The sequence below is a fragment of the Myotis brandtii genome, unplaced genomic scaffold (genome assembly GCF_000412655.1).
Source record: "Myotis brandtii unplaced genomic scaffold, ASM41265v1 scaffold714, whole genome shotgun sequence".
In the NCBI taxonomy this organism is placed as follows: Eukaryota; Metazoa; Chordata; class Mammalia; order Chiroptera; family Vespertilionidae; genus Myotis; species Myotis brandtii.
Window position 1 is genome coordinate 1,234,934 of NW_005370809.1, and position 18,860 is coordinate 1,253,793.

At 43.9% G+C, this 18,860-nt stretch overlaps 1 protein-coding gene and 1 long non-coding RNA gene across 3 annotated transcripts; one reads left to right on the forward strand and one right to left on the reverse strand.

Moving 5' to 3' along the window:
* Positions 1–978: 978 nt before the first annotated feature.
* Positions 979–8,092, reverse strand: LOC102240203. The gene is made up of 2 exons (XR_314502.2): positions 7,637–8,092; positions 979–1,524 (listed from the first exon to the last, which is right to left on the reverse strand). It is a non-coding gene; the product is annotated as an uncharacterized LOC102240203 (long non-coding RNA).
* Positions 8,093–8,164: 72 nt separating this feature from the next.
* TGOLN2 (trans-golgi network protein 2) lies at positions 8,165–13,761 on the forward strand. Of its 2 annotated transcripts, none has more exons than XM_005882409.2 (4): positions 8,165–8,288; positions 8,724–9,502; positions 11,391–11,474; positions 13,005–13,761. In XM_005882409.2, the coding sequence occupies exons 1-4, from the start codon at positions 8,180–8,182 to the stop codon at positions 13,008–13,010; spliced, it is 978 nt and encodes a 325-aa protein (XP_005882471.1). In that variant the 5' UTR covers positions 8,165–8,179; the 3' UTR covers positions 13,011–13,761. The 2 variants fall into 2 exon arrangements, with proteins under 2 accessions (XP_005882471.1, XP_014385579.1); XM_014530093.1 differs by having other exon boundaries at positions 8,727–9,502.
* The last annotated feature ends 5,099 nt before the right edge of the window (positions 13,762–18,860 follow it).

Below are 18,860 nucleotides of genomic sequence, written 5' to 3' on the forward strand. Positions count from 1 at the left end.
TTTTTTTTTTTTTTTTCTGGGCCAGCTTTAGCTCTGAGGCCTCGCTGCTGAAAACATAGATACAATGTTGTGGTCCGAGCCCGGCTGAATGGAAGCCCTTTTCTGGGGTTTTGTTTAGCTTCTTATTTGCAACATAGTATATAGTTGCTTAGAGTTGCAACTGAGAGGCTGGCAAGTTAGGCGGGGAACGTTGGAGTCTGCAGCAAGCAAGCCTCGTGCTCGCTTCAGTGCCTGGCTGCCGGCCGCCATCTTGGCTGACAGTTAATTTGCATATACTCACTGATTAGCCAATGAAAAGGGTAGCGGTCGTACGCCAATTACCATGTTTCTCTTTTATTAGTGTAGATAATTCCTATAACATGTGATTTACCCGTTTAAAGTATATAAATTGGTTTTTAGTTGTGTTCCCAACATTTGCATCACCTCTAAAAGAAACCCCATACATACCCTGTGTACGTCACCCTCTTGTTTCCTTCAGCCCCAGGCAACCACTGATCTATTCCTGTCTCTGGATTTGGCTATTACAGACATTACATTAAGTAGAATAATATAATACACGGTTCTTTCTCACTGAGTCCTTTCAGCATATTTCATGTTCACCCATTTTGTGTAGTATGTATCAGTACTTCATTTTTTAAAATTAGGGTCATTATATATAACAAAATTTGCCATTTTAACCATTTTAAGTATACAGTTCAGGAGCATTATATTCATAAAGTTGTGCAACCATCACTACAAACTATTTCCAAAACTTTTTATCATCCCAACTCATTCCTCCTCCCCCCAAACTCTGGTACCTCTAATCTACTTTGTTTCTATGAATCTGCCTACTCTGAATATTTCATATAATTGGAATAAAAACATTTGTCCTTTTGGGCCTGGCTTATATAACTTAGCATAATGTTTTCAAGGTTCATCCATATTGCTGCACGTATCAGAATTTCTTTTTATTTTAAGCCTTCATAAAATAATTTAGTCTTCCTTCTCCTTTTATGAGTACTTGCCAGGTTTTTTACTCTTCTTGGATATATATAACTTTTTAAAATTGTGGTAAAATACATACAATATAAAATTCACTATTTTAACTATTTTTAAGTGAACAATTTAGTGGTATTAAGTACATTTATAATATGCAACCATAAGCACTACTGACTTCCAGAACTATCTCATCTCCCAAACAGCAACTCTGTATCCACTAAGTAATAACTCCCCATTCCCTTCTCCCACCAGACCTCAAGAACTTTTAAGCTACGTTCTAAATTATAGATTTGCCTATTCTAGGTACAGCACAGAGTTGAAGTAAGATAAGGACTTAGGATTACATGTTTAATAAATAGATTAATATAATATTTGTCCTTTTGTGTCTGGCTTACTTCACCTAAATCATAATGCATATTTTGCAACACCATGGATTCTCTTGTGGATCACCTATGCTGTAGCCAAGAACAGCTTTTCACAAATGAAAAATACTTCTTTTAGGAGCTTCCCTCAGGAGTCTGGAGGAGGGCGGCCACGGGCAATATCCTGTGTTGCAGAACAAACAGTACAAGAACACTGTTGGTGAGGTGAGAGGCGTATGGAGAAAGATGCCAAGAAAGCAAAGCATTTACACTGGAGAAACTGTCGCATGCATCAGCAGACCAGAAGACATGAAAAACAAGTGTTTGCCGCAGCACTGTTTACAAGAGCAACATCTAAAAACAAACCAGCCCGGCCAGTGTGGTTCAGTGGTTGAGCACTGACCTAGGAACCAGGAGGTCATGGTTCAATTCCCAGTCAGGACACATGCCCAGGTTGTGGGCTCTATCCCCAGTTTGGGGTGTTCAGGAGGCAGCCAATCAATAATTCTCATCATTGATGTTTCTATCTCTCCCTTATTCTCTGAAATCAATAAAAATATATTTTAAAAGTTAAATTAGATGGAGGCCAGTTGAAATGTTCTATTTTGATCTCCCATGTCCCTACCTAAATATCCATCCACTCTCTCAACATTCTGCCCTTCCATAGGCCTCAAGGTCAACCCCTGGTTCAACCCAAAGTCAACTGCTCTACTGTCCCCTAGACCCCAGCCCTTCAACTCTTGGTACCTTGTTCTACCAGTCATATCTGTCTTGTAAACTTGGTCACTCTGTCATTAGATCTACCCCTCAGTCAACAAAAATGTTCAATCCTTTCCCATATTAGAAACCATGTTTCACATGCAAATTCCCAGAAAAGGTACTTTCTACATACCTCCCATTCACTAACCCAACTGCCACGAGGTTCTGCTCTCACCACTCCCCTGAAATGTGTAATTCTAAGTCCTTATCTTCCTTCAACTCTGCTGCATTTGATTTCACTTTCCTTCTAGAAACATTCAGTTCTATAACAACTGGGATCCCTCAAAGGATGATGAATAAAGAAACTGGAGACAAGATGATAGTGTCCCAGAAGACAAGTGACATGACTAGTTGTAGCACTAACGCTACAAAAAAGCCTGCAAGATAAAAATTGTACATATGGCCCTAAATGGTTTGGCTCAGTGGATAGAGCGTCGGCCTGCAGACTGAAGGGTTCTGGGTTCAATTCTGGTCAAGGGCATGTACCTTGGTTGCAGGCTCAATCCCCAGCAGGGGGCGTGCAGGAGGAAGCTGATCCATCTTTCTCTCTCATCGATGTTTCTAACTCTCTATCCCTCTCCCTCTCTGTAAAAATCGATAAAATATTTTTTAAATATTGTATACATGGGCCCTAACTGGTTTGGCTCAGTGGATAGAGCATCGGCCTGCGGACTGAAAGGTCCCGGGTTCAATTCCGGTCAAGGGCATGTACCTTGGTTGCGGGCACATCCCCAGTAGGAGGTGTGCAGAAAGCAGCTGATCGATGTTTCTCTCTCATCAATATTTCTAACTCTCTATCCCTCTCTCTTCCTCTCTGTAAAAAATCAATAAAATATATCTTTAAAAAAATTGTACACATGGTTTTATAACTTAATTTTCAGTTAATAAGCTATCATAAGCATATAGATGTGTATAAAATAAGATCCAACAAATTTTTCATGGTAATAGCTCTGGATTACAGGATATTTTTATTGTCTTACTTTGGCTTATCTTTATTTTTAATTTTTGTGTAATAAATAAAACAATAACTTTTGAGAGTTGTAATTATATGCTACTGTGTTAAGTACTCTATATGAATTATCCAATTCTCCACACTTTTATTTTCATTTAATAATAAAGAAGTTAATACTTAAAGCATTTAAGTAAATTGTACAAAGTCATGTGAATTACTTGTCCAATAAACATTAAAGAGTAACAGGGACTATTTTTGTCTTATCAAATTGGCAGATTAAGAATACTCACTCCTCTCAAAGATAAGATAAAATAGCATGAACTTAAGCAACTTACTTAATATTTTTTTAAAAAATTATTGATTTGAAAGAGAGGAATGAGGGAGGAGAGAGAGAGAGAAATTGATTTGTTGTTTCACTTATTTATGCATTCACTGATTGCTTCTTTTGTGCGCCCTGACCAGAGATCAAACCCACAACCTTGGCATATCCACAGGACGCTCTAGGACAATGCTCTAACCAACTGAGTTACCTGGCCAGTTGGTTAATCTTTTTGAGGGTCTGCCTCATCTTAAAATGCACCTAACCAGTACCTGATAATAAGTAACTGTTACTAACAGTGAAAAAAAACCGACCTGAAAATAATCCAGATCTCCAATAAGAGAACTGTCACACAAAAATGATGATAAACTCATAAATTACATTTTATGAAACCATTACCAATCAATATTTTTAACAATATTTAAATTAGTTAGGCAAACAGTTCCTATATTTTACCTTTGAACTCCACGTTCATATTTCCAACTACCTCCCTGGCATCTCCACTTGACTCTCACAGGCATCCTCAACACACGACCAAAAGCAAATTCAGCCCTGACTGGTTTGGCTCAGTGGATAGAGCGTCGGCCTGCGGACTCAAGGGTCCCGGGTTTGATTCCGGTCAAGGGCATGTACCTTGGTTGCGGGCACATACCCAGTGGGGAGTGTGCAGGAGGCAGCTGACCGATGTTTCTAACTCTCTATCCTTCTCCCTTCCTCTCTGTAAAAAACCAATAAAATATATTTTTTTAAAAAAAGCAAATTCATTTACTGTGCCCCATCCCTCTCAAATCTGATTCTCCACACCAGCTATTTTCTTTTTTTAAATGTATTTTTTATTGGTTTCAGAGAGGAAGGGAGAGGGAGAGATAGAAACATTAATGATGAGAATCACTGATTAGCTGCCCCCTGCACACCCCCTACTGGGGATCGAGCCAACAACTGGGGTACGTGCCTGACCAGGAATTGACCTCCACCTCCTGGTTCATAGGTTGACACTCAACCACTGAACAACACTGGCCGGGCACACCAGCGATTTTCAACCGGTGTGCCACGATAATTTTTAAAACATGCAATACCTGACTATTTAATCAGGGACGCTGACCTCGTTTCCCTTAGATTGTCAAATAATAAAAAAAAAATGAGTCCTGGCTGGTTTGGCCCAGTGAATAGAGCGCTGGCCTTGGAGTCCCGGGTTCGATTCCGGTCAAGGGTACATGCCTGAGTTGCGTGCTTGATCCCCAGTAGGGGGCGTGCAGGAGGCAGCCAATCAATCATTCTCATCATTGACGTTTCTATCTCTCTATCCCTCTCCCTTCCTCTCTGAAATCAATAAAAATATTTTTTAAATAATAATAAAATTAAAAAATGAAAATAGCCAACACAACAATAGCCATCTGATATGAATGAATCAAAATTATAACTATTTTTTTTGTCAGATCAGCAAAAGGTATGTTTTTTGGTGTGCCACAGAATTTTACTAATGAGTTTATGCATGCTACAAAAAAGGTTGAAAATCATTGCACCACACCTTCTTCACCATCACCCCTCCCCCCCACATGCAATCCATTTCTAAGGCCTGTTGATATTATTAACTCCTAAATGTATCTTTCTTTTAATATATATTTTTATTGACTTCAGAGAGGAAGGGAGAGGGAGCGAGAGAGATTAGAAACATCAATGATGAGAATCATTGATTGGCTGCCTCCTGCACGCCCCGTACTGGGAACCAAGCCCGAAACCTGGGCATGTGTCCTGACTGGAAATGGAACCGTGACCTCTGGTTCATAGGTCGATGCTCAACCACTGAGCCACATTAGACGGGCTCCTAAATTTAAGTCCTACCATTTCTCGCCATTCTCACTGTATCTATGCTAATCCTACTTGGACTACTGTAACCATCTCCTAATTCATTAACACCTAAATCTATTCTTCTCTCCCCACCCCAGATTTATCTTAAAAAATTTCCAATTTGGAGCCCTCCCTGGTTGGGTGGCTCAGTTGGTTGTAACACCACCCCATACACCAAGGGGTTGCAGGTTTAATTCCCAGTCAGGACATATAACTTAGGTTTCAGATGTTTCTCTCTTTCTCTCTCTCCCCTTCCCTTCCAGTCTCTCTAAAATCAATAAAAACATATCCTTGGGTGAGAATTTTTAAAAAACATTTCCACCTAGGATTATATCTTTTTCCTATTTAAACCTCTTTGATGGCTTCTCATTACTATTAAGATTAAATATAAAACCTGGGCATGGCTCACAATCTGTAGGATTTGGACCCTTCTTTCCTTTCCTGCCTAGTAATGTGGACACACGATCAGGCTTAATAATTTGCCTTTCCCTTCCCTGAACATACCCCTACTAAACCACCATTCTTTAATATTAGTCCAATATTTATGGGGAGTTGGAGAGAATTTTCTTTTAGATACAAATTCATTTACCAATTCCCTTCCTTTTGCCAAAGCAGAGTCAGGGTTTTGAAGTAATTCGGTAACAGATTTCTCGCTTCTCTCTGATCCTTATTCTCATATATATCCTCATGTGTATATAAGAGAGATTTCCTTACAACAGATAAACGTTGAGAAGCATTATTAAAGGGTTTTTAAACAACAATCTATACTTATGCCATGTACAGAATTACAACTAAAACTGCACGCAGTGTAACCCTATTATTTACTCAGCGGACTGCAGAGGAGCGCTATTGCCCTGGCAGCTGTGGTCCCTTTCGGTCCGAGTTAACTGGCATATTTTCTGATGCACTTTTGTGTCCCATATTTATGTTCTGGACAACTCCCAGGTCATTTACTCTTTAACCTGACTCTCCCCTGCCATTCTTTCTGTTCTTTGTTATCTGACAATCCTATCCTCATCTTTAGATTTACACAAAACGTCCGCTTCCCACCAGCCTCCAGGCCTCGGCACACCCTGTACATCAGCCAGAAAAGCTTCCCCTCCTCCTCCCTCCACCTCACCTGGAAACGCCTACACACTTTGGTCCTCAACTCAAAGGTCTTTCTCAACAGAGTTGTTTCTGTACTTTATTTCCTTGAACACACACTCATTTGTGTACGTATCTGATTAATACTCGTGAGTCCTCTAGATTACATGTTCCATGAAGTTAGGGCCTGTCATTTTTTTAAAAACCACTGCCTGTCTACAAAGCACCTAGCCTGGCCAATGTTCATAAAATGATTTCAAGCAACAAGTAATGTATAAACGTAACAGTTATGATAAACAGTGGGATACAACACTATTTACCCAATGATTATAATTTGGGAGAAAATGAATATGCATAGGAAAAAGACCAAGAAATTACATTTAAGAAGGAGGGGGAAATAAGTACATTTGTATTTATGTGTGTGTGTTTTAAAATACATTTTAATTGATTTTTTACAGAAAGGGAGAGGGATAGAGAGTTGGAATACTGATGAGAGAAACACCTATCAGTTGCCTCCCCAATGCCCCCTACCAGGTATCGAATTGGCAACCTTTTGGTGCATGGGGAAGATGCCAAACTCAGCCAAACTGGTTGAACCAAATGGAATCTGTGACCCTTCTGTCTGCAGGCCCACACTCTATCCACTGAGCCAAACCAGCTAGGGCTGTATTTATGGTTTTTTAAAAACACACACTAAATGGAAACAATTAATGTAAGTGGTACCCTGTGGAGGTGTAGTTTTCTAGCGAATGCTATTTTTTAGAAATCCCATTTTGATGTTTTGAGTCATTAGAATGTATTACCTAATCAAAAACTGTTAAATGTTTGCAATACGGAGCGTGGCTACAGTGTTTTGGACAGGTTCAAGCTGTGGACTGAGGAGAGGGCACAGTCATCTCGTTGCCACGTGCAAGTCCCAGCTTGGAGGGCAGGGCCCTCCCAGCACAATTATAGCCAACAGCTATAGCTGTAAGCTGGAACCTATGGTCCGAACACGTGGCCACACGTGCCTGTGTGATACAGTTCAGGTGCATGTAGTTGAGTAAGGTTGAAACCAACGAGAATGTTGTGAACAACTTGATCACGCCCCTACTTTGCCTCCTGGCATCTGCTATAAAATAAAGACACGGCTTGTGGGCGCCGGCGCTGTCTCTCTGTCAGAGAAGCAGCGTCCTACCGAGACCCAGCTTTCATTCTCTTGTCTGTCCTTTCTCAATCCTTTCACCCTCCCACTCAGGGTCATTGAACCAGGCTGAGCTGGCATGAGTATGCCATGGCCGTGCTCGCTCCCCACATTGCAAGACAGAAAACAAAAACACAAACAGTGATTACCTCGGGATTGTGGGGCAAAGATTTTGCTTTCTACTTCTACACAATCGCTCCGTTTTCTACAGTTTACACGAAGAGCTCTTATGGTCAGGAAAAGGAGGCACTTTAGGGAAGACCTTTGGCGACTTGCGGGCAGTGTCCTGGAGCTGGGGACGGGGCGGCTCTGCTGGGGTGGGAGAGACCCGAGCAGGCGCGTCCGTGCGCCGCGGGCAAGAACCACGAGAAAGGGAGACGTTGCCAAGGCGAGCAGAGGAGGAGGCGGGCGGCGCCATTCCCGCGGGGCCGTCCACGGGCCAGGGGCTCCTGCTCAGCCTGCATGGTCTCGGAAGCACGGAGGGAAAGAAGGAAACGGGGAGTGACGGCGGGTGGCGGATGCCACGGAGCAAAGACATCAGGCAAAGGTGGACGCACCTCCTTCGGGACCGCCCCGTCCTATGAGAAAAGCTGCACAGCGGGGAGGAAGCAACACACCTCCCGGCCTTCCCCCAGGCCCGCCCCTCGAAGGCGGCGGCGCGGCGGGAGACGCGCGCAGGAAGGGGCGGGGCTATGAGTACGACGTCCGTGCGCGATCTCGCGAGAGCAGCAGACGGCGGAAGTACAGTCTGCAGGATGCGGTTCCTGGTTGCGTTGGTCCTCCTGATGGTTGCAGCGGCGGGTAAGACCCCTGCCCCAGGGAAATCCCACTCTCGCCCGCCAGGCCCATCATCCTCACCGTGACCCGTTGCCTTCTGAGCTTGCTTCGTCCCTGCCCGACTCACCCCTCCCCTCGCCATCACCGCCACCGTTTGCCGCTTGCCCCAGTCTCTTCCAGCTCTGAGGTATCCTTTATCTCGGCCTGCCTCTTTTTTTTTTTTTTAGTTGATTTCAGAGAGGAAGGGAGGGAGAGAGAGAAACATCAATGGTGAGAGAGAATCATTGATCGGCTGCCTCCTGCACACCCCTTGCTGGGGATCGAGCCAAAACCGGTCATGAGCTCTGACCGGAAATGGACCCCTGACCGACTGGTTCATAGGTCCACGCTCAACCACTGAGCCACACGGGCGGGCCACGGCCTGCCTCTCTTGAGGGCCAACTGGTTTCTCTCTTTCAGAAGACAGGGAGCCCACTTCTCCGTCACCCACTCAGAAGAACATAACGACTACAGAAAGAGTCTCCACCCAGTTCTCCCCCAGCCTCCTGCCTCAGAATGATTCACAGGCTCCGACACAGCTCATGGCTGTCAGCTCTGCTGGGTCAGACTCACAGCAAGACTCCACAGGAGACAACTCAAACCAGTCAAATGAGGGCCACCAGTTCACGGGAAACAGTCCTGGCAAGTCAAATGAGGACCACAAGTCCACGGGAAACAGTCCTGGCAAGTTGAATAAGGAGCACCAGTCCACAGAAAACAGTCCTGACAGGTTGGTTAAGGAGCACGAGTCCACGGGAAAAAGTCCTGGCAACTTGGTTAAGGAGCACGAGTCCACGGGAAAAAGTCCTGGCAACTTGGTTAAGGAGCACCAGTCCACGGGAAACAGTCCTGACAAGTCAGATAAGGAGCACCAGTCCACGGGAAACAGTCCTGACAAGTCGGATAAGGACCACCAGTCCACGGGAAACAGTCCTGACAAGTCGGATAAGGACCACCTGTCCACGGAAGACAGTTCTGAACCTGAAGGGGGCTCTCCACCCAAAGAAGAGAAGGAAATGCCTGGCCCTGCCTCTGGAGAGAACCTTGAAGGGACACTTTTGGATTCCATAAATAGGAAGAAGGATGACCTTTATAAGGACAATCTTGGAAGTGCGGAGAGCAGTCACTTCTTTGCATATCTGGTGACTGCAGCCATTCTTGTTGCTGTTCTCTATATTGCCTATCACAACAAGCGGAAGGTAAGTCAACAGTTAGCTTAAGAGGAGGCATGGGATGTCTTTCACCCTGAAAGCTTGGTGTATGGGCCGGTACTCATCACTTACCTGCCTGTGAGCACTGGGTATTTTATGACATGTCAGGTGTTTTTTTCCAGAACCTGCTAGGGCTCTACTCTTGTTTTATAAATCATTTGTTTTCATGACTGTTTCCTCTAAGTGCTCTCTGCTGCTGTATTAGGTGCCAAGTTAGGATGTTATTACGATCTGACCTGCTTTGGGGTCTCCTGTAATCTTGAACTTAGATCCTTCACAGCCTCAGAGGACCTGAGTACCTGACAGTTTGTAAGTAGTTAGAGCACTTATCTTCCTGTTTCCACTTTCAGTGCATCATTTCTAGCTTCCTTTGCTATGTTTTTGTCTTCCCCCTACAATGGCAGAAAGAATGGTTATATAATCTTTGACATCAACAGCAGAGAGCCCAGGGATTATCTTTGTAGTCAGTTGAACTTCTGATTAGAAGAAAGAACAAAAATTGCATAGGTATACTCATCTTTTATTTCTTTAGCAAGGTTTGGTGTGAAGTAGTATCTGTGTCACTTAGTAATCACTCCAGTGACAAAATAATTACATTTCTTATTGAACTCTAAGAATTTAGTAGTTTCTGTAGCCTGGTCAAAATTGGAGAGTTCAATTCATGATGGCCATAAGGCCTGTGGCTATAAGAAATGGACTCATTTAGTTAAAATGGTGCATTCTTATTCTACATTCAACATCATGGAGAGTAACCTTAGGCATGAAATGAGTGTAAAGTTAAGATGAGGCAAAGTGTGGAGTGAAAGAGTGCATTTGCAGAAAAAAATAATTATGATTTGTTTGTTTTCTTTTAAAAAAAAAAAAAAAGGAAAAAAAAAAAAAAAAAAAAAGGAAAGAAAAGAAATGTCTTAGCCTACAGCTCTCCAGGGAGGAGTTGTCAGATCTTTGAGTATTCTTGAGTAAATTAGCAGACTGCCGCAAACTAGAGCCCAGAACAGCTTTCCTCCCTCTGTCATTGCTGATTTAGCAGTACACAGGATTGTAATGGAACTAAGCCCTGTTCTTAAAATTGTTATAATTTAAACCAGTGCACGAATTCATGCACCTTGAAAGGAACTGTGGGCCGTGAGGCTGCAGTGAGCACAGGAGCGGGTGTCGGCCCATTCTCCACGCCCCCTCCCGGTCCCTCCCGCCGTGGCCTCCCCTCCCCATCCCCTGTCTGCGGGCAGCTGCCACCACCGACCCATGCTCTGATGGCGCTAGCCCCACTCACACCTGCTGACGGCGCAGAGAGATTGGGGCCGGCACCAGCAGCGGGTGTGAGCAGCAGCTGCTGGCCCTGATCGTTCCTGAGGGCTTCTCCACCTCCCCCTGCTCCTGAGCGATTGGGGCTGGCGCTGGGTGCTGGCAGTGGGTGCTAGTGGTGGCTCCAGCGCCAGCTGCAGGTGTGAGCCAGGCCAGTGCTGGCAGCAGGTGCGAGTGCCAGGTGGGACCATAGTGCACGGGAGCAAAGAATTTTCAGTAACCACCAGAGGCTTGCTCTGATGACAGTGACCGGTGCCCCGCCTTGGTCTGGCACCCCCCTCTCCTGCTCCACCATCCCGCCACGGCTGATGCCCGCCATGTTCCTCGCGTGCCCCCTGGTAGTCAGCGCATGTCATAGTGACCGGTTGTTTGGTTATTCGGTTTTCCACCGTTTGGTCTGTTTGCATATTAGGGTTTTATATATATAGATAGGCCTCTTTGTGGGTGTACTGCTCTTTTTACTGTCAGGTTATTAACAAATGTACTACCAGGTGATTACCTCTAATTTCAAAAACTGAAATATGTCATTATAGATTCAGTTGTTAATCTTTTTTTTTTTTCCTTTCCCCAGATTATTGCTTTTGCCCTGGAAGGAAAAAAATCCAAACTTACTCGGCGGCCTAAGGCCAGTGACTACCAGCTTTTGGACCAGAAGGTAAGGAAGGAAAACCCAGGTCCATGGGAGGGCTATGCAGTCTCAGCTGGGCACAGCAGTGGGCTGGCATTTGGCTCAGATGCAGCAGCTGGTTCTGGGGTGCTGCCACCATTACCCCTGCCCTTTTCAGATCACTAAGTAGAGACATCATGTATACATGTCTATAGTGTTAGAGCTGAAGAGAGCTTTAAGTATGTTACAACAGCTCCCTCCCTTGACAGATGAGTAAACTCAGGCCCAGAGGTCATGATTTACCCCCCACTTAAATTCCCACCTCAAGTTCATGGCAAAATCAAGACCTGATGGGAACGCCCTAGGCTTCCATCCTGTGCTTTTTGTGCTACACCAGCACTTCACAAATTTTCATAGGCATTGTGATAGAAAGCAAAATCTGATTCACTAGCTGTGGGGTGGAGCCTGTGCTTCTACATTTCTAGGAGGTTCCTAGGTGACGCCAAATGCTGCTGGGACCACATGTTAGGGAGCAAAACTCTAGACTACACTCCCTAGAAATAAACGAGTTCAGAAACAGGCCTCCAACTTCCCAGATCAGCCCTGCTAAGCATTGTTGACTAGATTTCCTGAATGCAGCCAACCCGTGCCTCTGCCAGAAAGCAAAGCCCTCCTTCCACCCACAGCAGCAGGAGCTGAGTAAGGTTCTCCCCAAAGGCAGCCTGTCTGAGCTCAGTGTACTTCCACAGCCTTGCTGCCAGCATGCACCCGTCTGCAGCTCAGCAAGGGCAGGGTGAAGAGTTGCTGGCGGCCCAACTGGGAGTTGTTCCCAGACTCCTACAGGGAACACAGTTCATGTGTACAGCTCATACCAGCTACAGAATAGGCCACTCAGCTCAAAACATCTTGCTGACTGGCCCAGTAGATCAGCTTCACAATATAACCCTGGCCAAGTACCTTTTCAGATAATCGATTTTAAGGATTGTCATTCCTGTTCATTATAATCTTTTTCTGATTTAAAAAATGCACATGTAAACAATTCAGAATACAGAATGCTACAAAGCAGAAGCTAAGCTTCCCATATTCCCTCCACTAAGTGTGGATCTCTCTAGTGTATGGGTTTTTTTACATGTTTTTTTAAAAATATATTTTTATTAATTTCAGAGAGGAAGGGAGAGGGAGAGAGAGATAGAAACATCAATAATGAGAGACAATCATTGATCAGCTGCCTCCTGCACGCCCCCGCTGGGGATGGAGCCCACAGCCCAGGCATGTGCCCTGGCTGAGAATCGAACTGTGACCTCCTGGTTCATAGGTCAGCGCTCAACCACCTGAGCCATGCTGGCTGGGCATCTAGTGTATGTTTTATTTCAAAATGAATTTTTAAATAATTTTGCGTGCTTTTATTTTATCAGTTACTGTTTGTATGGTGGAGGGTCAGTTTGTCTTAATTCTGGATTTTTTTTTCTTTGAGTTGCAACTCTTAAGATCTTTTTTACCCCCAAAATCATAGCAGTAAGTTATATTCCTCTGGAAGAAGGTGAACATCACCAATGCATTGTGTTACTCTCGTTTCAGATTTGATCTTTCTGTTTTTGAGAACCTCGTCCTCCCTGCTGATTTGTTTCTAAATCAAGATAAATGAAGATAAAAGTACTGTGAACTAAGAGATACCCTCTAGGGTTTGGTGGCAAGTCCGGGCTGGCAGACATGGGGGGGTGGGGAGCATGGCTTTGGTTTTTGCACCGGCACTTTAGTGACCCTGTGCTCCTTTGTTCCCATTATTTACGCTGGTGTCTTCCATCCTTTCCCCGTCTTAGTATGAGTAGAAGGAGCGAGCAGGTGGGAACCCAGTTTTGACCAAATGGAGATCCCAGCCCCTGGCGGGCTAGTGCTGCTGACCGCCCTGGGCGCCTTGGGCCTCGGCTCTATCGTGAAATTACCCCTAGAAAGTAGCATTGCACTCGCCACTATTTATTTTTGCAGACCTAGGAGAAAACTCAGCTGCTTGAGGTACTTTCCACCAGGGCCTCTTACTTTAGGGGCTGTGCCCTACACGAGATCTACAAGGTGAATGCTGATGGGCAAAAAGCTACATTGAACACATAATTCTTTTCAAATGCTTCAGCAGTAAACCAAAACAATAGCTTAAAAAAATGCTTTACTGCCTGCAGGTTCAACCCATCTAGCACATTTTCATATTATGTAAGACAAAGTGAGTCAGCTTCCATTTGGTTGTACTGAGTATAAAACTGAACTTGGGGCTTCTGGGAGTAGAGCTGTAAAGCCACTGTTCCCATTGCAGATTTTTAGAAATAAAGTTGTGATTATTGAAGCACTGTTTTTTCTTATAACCGTAACAGGAACTTTTTGAAATAGAGTAAGTTCATGTGCAAGAAAACAAATAGGAGGGTTCTGGTTTGGGTTTGCATTTTTTTCAAAGACCTTTTATGAAATAGGTTCCCCACAAACTCTATTTTGCCTCTGTTGCCTAAAACAGACAAAACAGACATATTTAGAAACTAACCAGGCTCTTTCTTTTACCTTAACCTAATTAATGGTCCTCTCATCTAATATAAAATGCTAAGTAAGGGTAGTTAGTAAAACGTCTATCCCATGGGAAGGGTTATTAAAATTTAAGAAATTCACAGAGTTCCCCTGGGGTAACTGAGAGTAGTGTCTTAGGTCACACTGTTTGAAGTTTTATGTAGCTCTAGTCATGTTATCCTATTATAGAGAGCCTGAAGAGTTGTTTCTGCAAAGGAAAAACTGAAATAGAATAACCGATCTCAAGAAATACAAAAGATGTGGGAAGTGAGGAGAATATGACGAATTCTGTGCTATGGAAGAAGTAAGTCTAAAGAAGGGACCACGTGTTTGTCATATTATCATCATCCACCTTGCTTAGAACAGTGCATGGCTTCCAGTTGAGGTTTTCATTCATTGCAGGAACCTGTTTGTGGAGATCAAGAATGAATGAATGCTCTTCTTGTCATCGTTTCTTTACTTGTGCACCAGTCTTATAATACTTTCCTCCAATCTGAGGCATCTTCTATCAGGCTCCCCTAGCATTCCCTAAGACCTTGGTTATTATATTCCCTTTTCTGGCTCCCCTGTCCCTGCCTTCCCTCCTCTAATGTTTTCTATTTCAGCCTATCTACACTAACACTTTTTCTCCAACCTTCATGCTTACACAATCCCCCCCAGCCCCCATCCATCCTATTTGTTATTCAGTCTGCTCTTCAACTTCTTCAGTAAGTGTTGCTTCCATTACTTTGTCATTCACTCTCTTCATAACCTTTACAAGCTCACTTTGGTCCCTGTCTTTCTACTAAGTGTTGTTCCATAGTTTCAGATCATTAAATCCAATGGCTTGTTCTCAAAACTTAGTCTTGATCTTGATAGAATTGGACACTGTTGACCATCCAAATAGAAATTCCCCTCTTGGTTTCTTTGACAAAGTGTCCTTATGTCAAGAACTCCTTTGTCACCCTAGCCGGTTTGGGTCAGTGGATAGAGCGTCAGCCCTCGGACTGAAGGGTCCCGGGTTTGATTCTGGTCCAGGGTACATAGCTCAGTTGCCAGCTCAGTCCCTAGCCCTGGTCGGGTCATGTGTGGGAAGCAACCAATCAATGTGTCTCATCAATGTTTCTCTCTGTCTCTCCCCCTCCTTTCCACTCTCAAAAAATCAATGGAAAAATATCCTCAGGTGAGGATTAACAACAAATTTTTAACAAAAAAACTCCTTTGTCTCCTCAGAAATTCATTCATTCTTCATTCCCAGGTCTTTATCCTTGGCATAGTTCCCAAAGAAACAGTCCTGTTGTGTGCTCTTTTCAGCATGGTTGTCCTAAAAATTCTAACTGAATTTTTTCTACTGATTACACTGTCCCTTTCAACTGCCCAATTTCTTTAATCCTCTCAACTACAAACTACAAACTTATACCATTTTTATCTCTTGTCACAAAAGTCCTATGCTTTTTTTAAAAAAAAATGTCTCCAGCTGCAATCTTTCTTTCCATTTTCCTTGCTTCCCTGTCCCACACCCATTCCACCTCTCTCCCGGATCTCTTTTTCAGGAGCCACCTTTATTGCTTTTCCTGTCCATCTTCTCTTGGTGCATAGAGACCAGATTGACCTTTCTAAAACACTTGCCCTGATCTGAAGCTTCCGTCTGTGTCCCTCATGGCTTAGAGGCAAGTTTATAGGCTCTTTCGTATTCAGGACTTTGCAGATGGGCACTGCCCTGCCTGTCTTTCTCTACAGTCTAGCCAGGCCAAAAGCCCCTATTGTTGGGTGCCCTACTGGCCTCTGTGCTTTTTTGTTCTTGCGGTGTCCTCCATTCCCTGGCTTCCCATAGTTGCTCTCCTCTTTCCCTTCCCCAAAATTTGTTTCCTCAGGGCCCAGCTCAGGTTTTTCTGTGTACCTTCCTAACTTCCCCAACCTGGGATGGACTCTTCCTCTTCTACTTTAGTAGCTCTTAATAATGGCAATCACAGATTTTGGAACTTTAGCAAAGCAGGGCAGTCAGTATCTGATGTCTCTGGTCTCCCCAAGAAAACCAAACTACAGTTTCATCTGCCTAGCAGAGTGACATTCCTCAGTACTTCAGGAGTTCTTGCAAAAGTTTTCTTTGTTAGGACATCTGGCTGCGACTTAACTGAGGCCTCACACAGCTTTTTTGGTTGCTGTCCCATAAAGAGGAGGGCAGAAAGAAAGGTGGGTAGTATTGTGGATTCCACACAGTTCCACTTTTTGAGTCTGAGAAATATCATTTCTTGTGGTGAGAGTATAGAATTTAAGTTTCACTTTAAAAATTGCACTGAAGGAAATCTCTCACACCAAAGGAAAACTTGTTATCTGGGCAGTTGTCTTTTTGAGATTACTTGAAGCATGTTTTCTTAGAGATTCTGTGGATGAGGGCGAGCTGGCTGAGGCATCTCTCAAGCCGGGGTGGGGTCAGGCAATGAGGTACAGGGAGCCAAGAGGCACCCCTCTAGGCAGCTGCGTGCTTCCTTTCCTGCCCCAGCCTCTGGTTGAAGGGTGATTTCTATTTGGAGGCATCTATGCTTTAGTCATGGATGTAATAGAGGAACTTGTTTTCCTGATAGATTACTGAGTAGAATATTTAAAGAGTCCATTTCTGGGCTCTGAGGGAGTGAAAGGCCAGTCTTTAAATTATTTTTGAGAGAGAGGAAAGGAGAGAGATTGTGAGAACATCAATTTGTTGTTCGACTTACTTATCCATCCATTGGTTGATTCTTGTATGTCCCTGACTGGGGATTGAACCGGCAACCTCGGTGTGTGGGGACAATGCTCTAACCAACTGAGTTACCCAGCCAGGGCAATGGAAGGCCAGTCTTATCTCAGAAGGCTAAGACAACTTGGAACGACCTGACAATTAGTTATATATACTTTGACATTTCTTTTCACATGATGGCTTTTTAAAATATGTATTTTTTTTATTGATTTCAGAGAGGAAGGGAGGAGAGAGAGAAACATCAATTATGAGAGAGAATCATTGATCGGCTGCCTCCTGCGGGCCCCATACTGGGGAGGATTGAGCCAACCCGAGCATGTGCCCTGACCGGCAATCAAACCATGACCTCCTGGTTCATAGGTCCACGCTCAACAACTGAGCCATGCCAGCTGGGCTTCCCATGATGGCTTTTAAAGAAATATTTGGCAATAGAATTCTAAACCTCTAAAATTACCTGTGGTGATTCTCGTTTTGTTCTCCAATTCATGTCATTTAAATTAAAAAATGGAAGCCTGTCCTTTGTTTCTACAGGGTAACTCGATACCCAGTGCCTCGTGTGTGATGAAAGCTAGCATGCTTGAACATGCTGAATCATATGAACTGGGAAGAGTGTGCTATGTCAATCCTTCTAGTTCTGCATGGGAGCCCTGCCTTCCCCGGAGCTTAGTTTTCTGAAAACTTGCTGGGAAGGTTGTTTGGCGTGGCCTGGCTTAAGGATCCTGGGAAGAGATTTTCAGTTTTAAGTGTCTATCCAGAGCCAAGACTGAATCTCAACTTAGCTAGTTCCACAAGCCACATGTAAATTTCCTAACTATCCCAAACTCTTCTGTTAAAAGGTTGAGTCTGAACTATGTAGTTTTAAGCTGCCATCAAAGCCAGCCTCCTCACACTGATGTGTATATATGATAGATATTCCTTGAATTCCAAAATCTGCCGTGTTAAATGGTTGATGTTGTTTCCCTTCTTTGTTTATCTACTTAGTAGATTGCCACTGTTTTGCAGTGTTTTATATTTTCAGCTTTTATAACTTAACTATAATTATTTTTAAAGCTTATTTGGTCTAATGATAAGTATTTTTCAGTATCTAATGTTTTACTGAGCTTCTGTGAATGCCACTTGATGTAATTTTGTATCGTTGCAGAAACAAATAAATTTCAAATGGTAAAGCTATAAAATCATTGAATTTATTAATATTGTATTAGAATTGTGTGATATGAGGCCTAACACAAGTGAAAGGTCCTTTTATTCTTAACCTTTAGTCTTCATTTACTTTCCCATCCAATCTCCAATAAACAGGAAACGCCATCCCAGGGTTGTACACATCCTGTAGTTTTCTGTGTTGTGATGGTGACTGATTTCCAGCCCGTCCTCCCCACCAGGCAGCCCATGGACTAGGTCTAGGAGGTAGCTGGGCCCGTGGTCATCATTCATTTACTCTTGGCACTTGTCCTCTGCTGTCCCCTTGGCCTGGAATGCCCTTGCGGACTGCTTCAACCCCAGTGACATCATCTTTCCAGCCTGTGCCCTGGCTACCAATGTCACCCTTTGTTATCTTTGAAAGATAAGCCTTGAGGCTCGGGTATAAGCTCCATAAGGGTGTGTCTCAGTGCTGCTACCCTGAGCATCATAAGGAAGACAAATCTAGGACCTTGGCTGCATAGGAATTGAATATTATCTTCTAAACACACCTTGCAAACTGATATCTTGTTATTCTTCCAGCCCCCACAACCACAATGAGCCTGTCGCAGGCATGTTTCCACCCCTGAGCGAGCCATTAGAACCAGCAAAAAATGGGATATGGAGGCCTCTGAACCTATAACCAAAACCATGCCCAGGCTTTGACTAACCCTTGTTGGACACCCTTTTTCCTTAACAGTGTAGACTGCAGCAGAGCACTTCGAGTGATGAGAGAAGCCTCAGGACAGCTGGACCAACGCTTTCAAGAATATTCGGTTTTCCCTAGCTGGTTTGGCTCAGTGGATAGAGTGTCGGCCCGAGAACTGAAAGGTTCTGGGTTCAATTCCAGTCAAGGGCATGTACCTTGGTTGCAGGCTCGATCCCCAGCGCCAGTTGGGGCGCATGCGGGAGGCAACCAATTGATGTGTCTCTCTCACATCGATGTTTCTCTCTGCCTCTCTCCCCCTCCCTTTCACTCTCTCTAAAAGTTAATAGAA

Coding starts and splice junctions, on each gene's coding strand:
- TGOLN2 (XM_005882409.2), top strand. CDS start 8,180: ATGAGTACGACGTCCGTGCGCGATCTCGCGAGAGCAGCAGACGGCGGA. Junction 8,289..8,723: donor CCTGATGGTTGCAGCGGCGG/GTAAGACCCCTG, acceptor TCTCTCTTTCAG/AAGACAGGGAGCCCACTTCT. Junction 9,503..11,390: donor CCTATCACAACAAGCGGAAG/GTAAGTCAACAG, acceptor TCCTTTCCCCAG/ATTATTGCTTTTGCCCTGGA.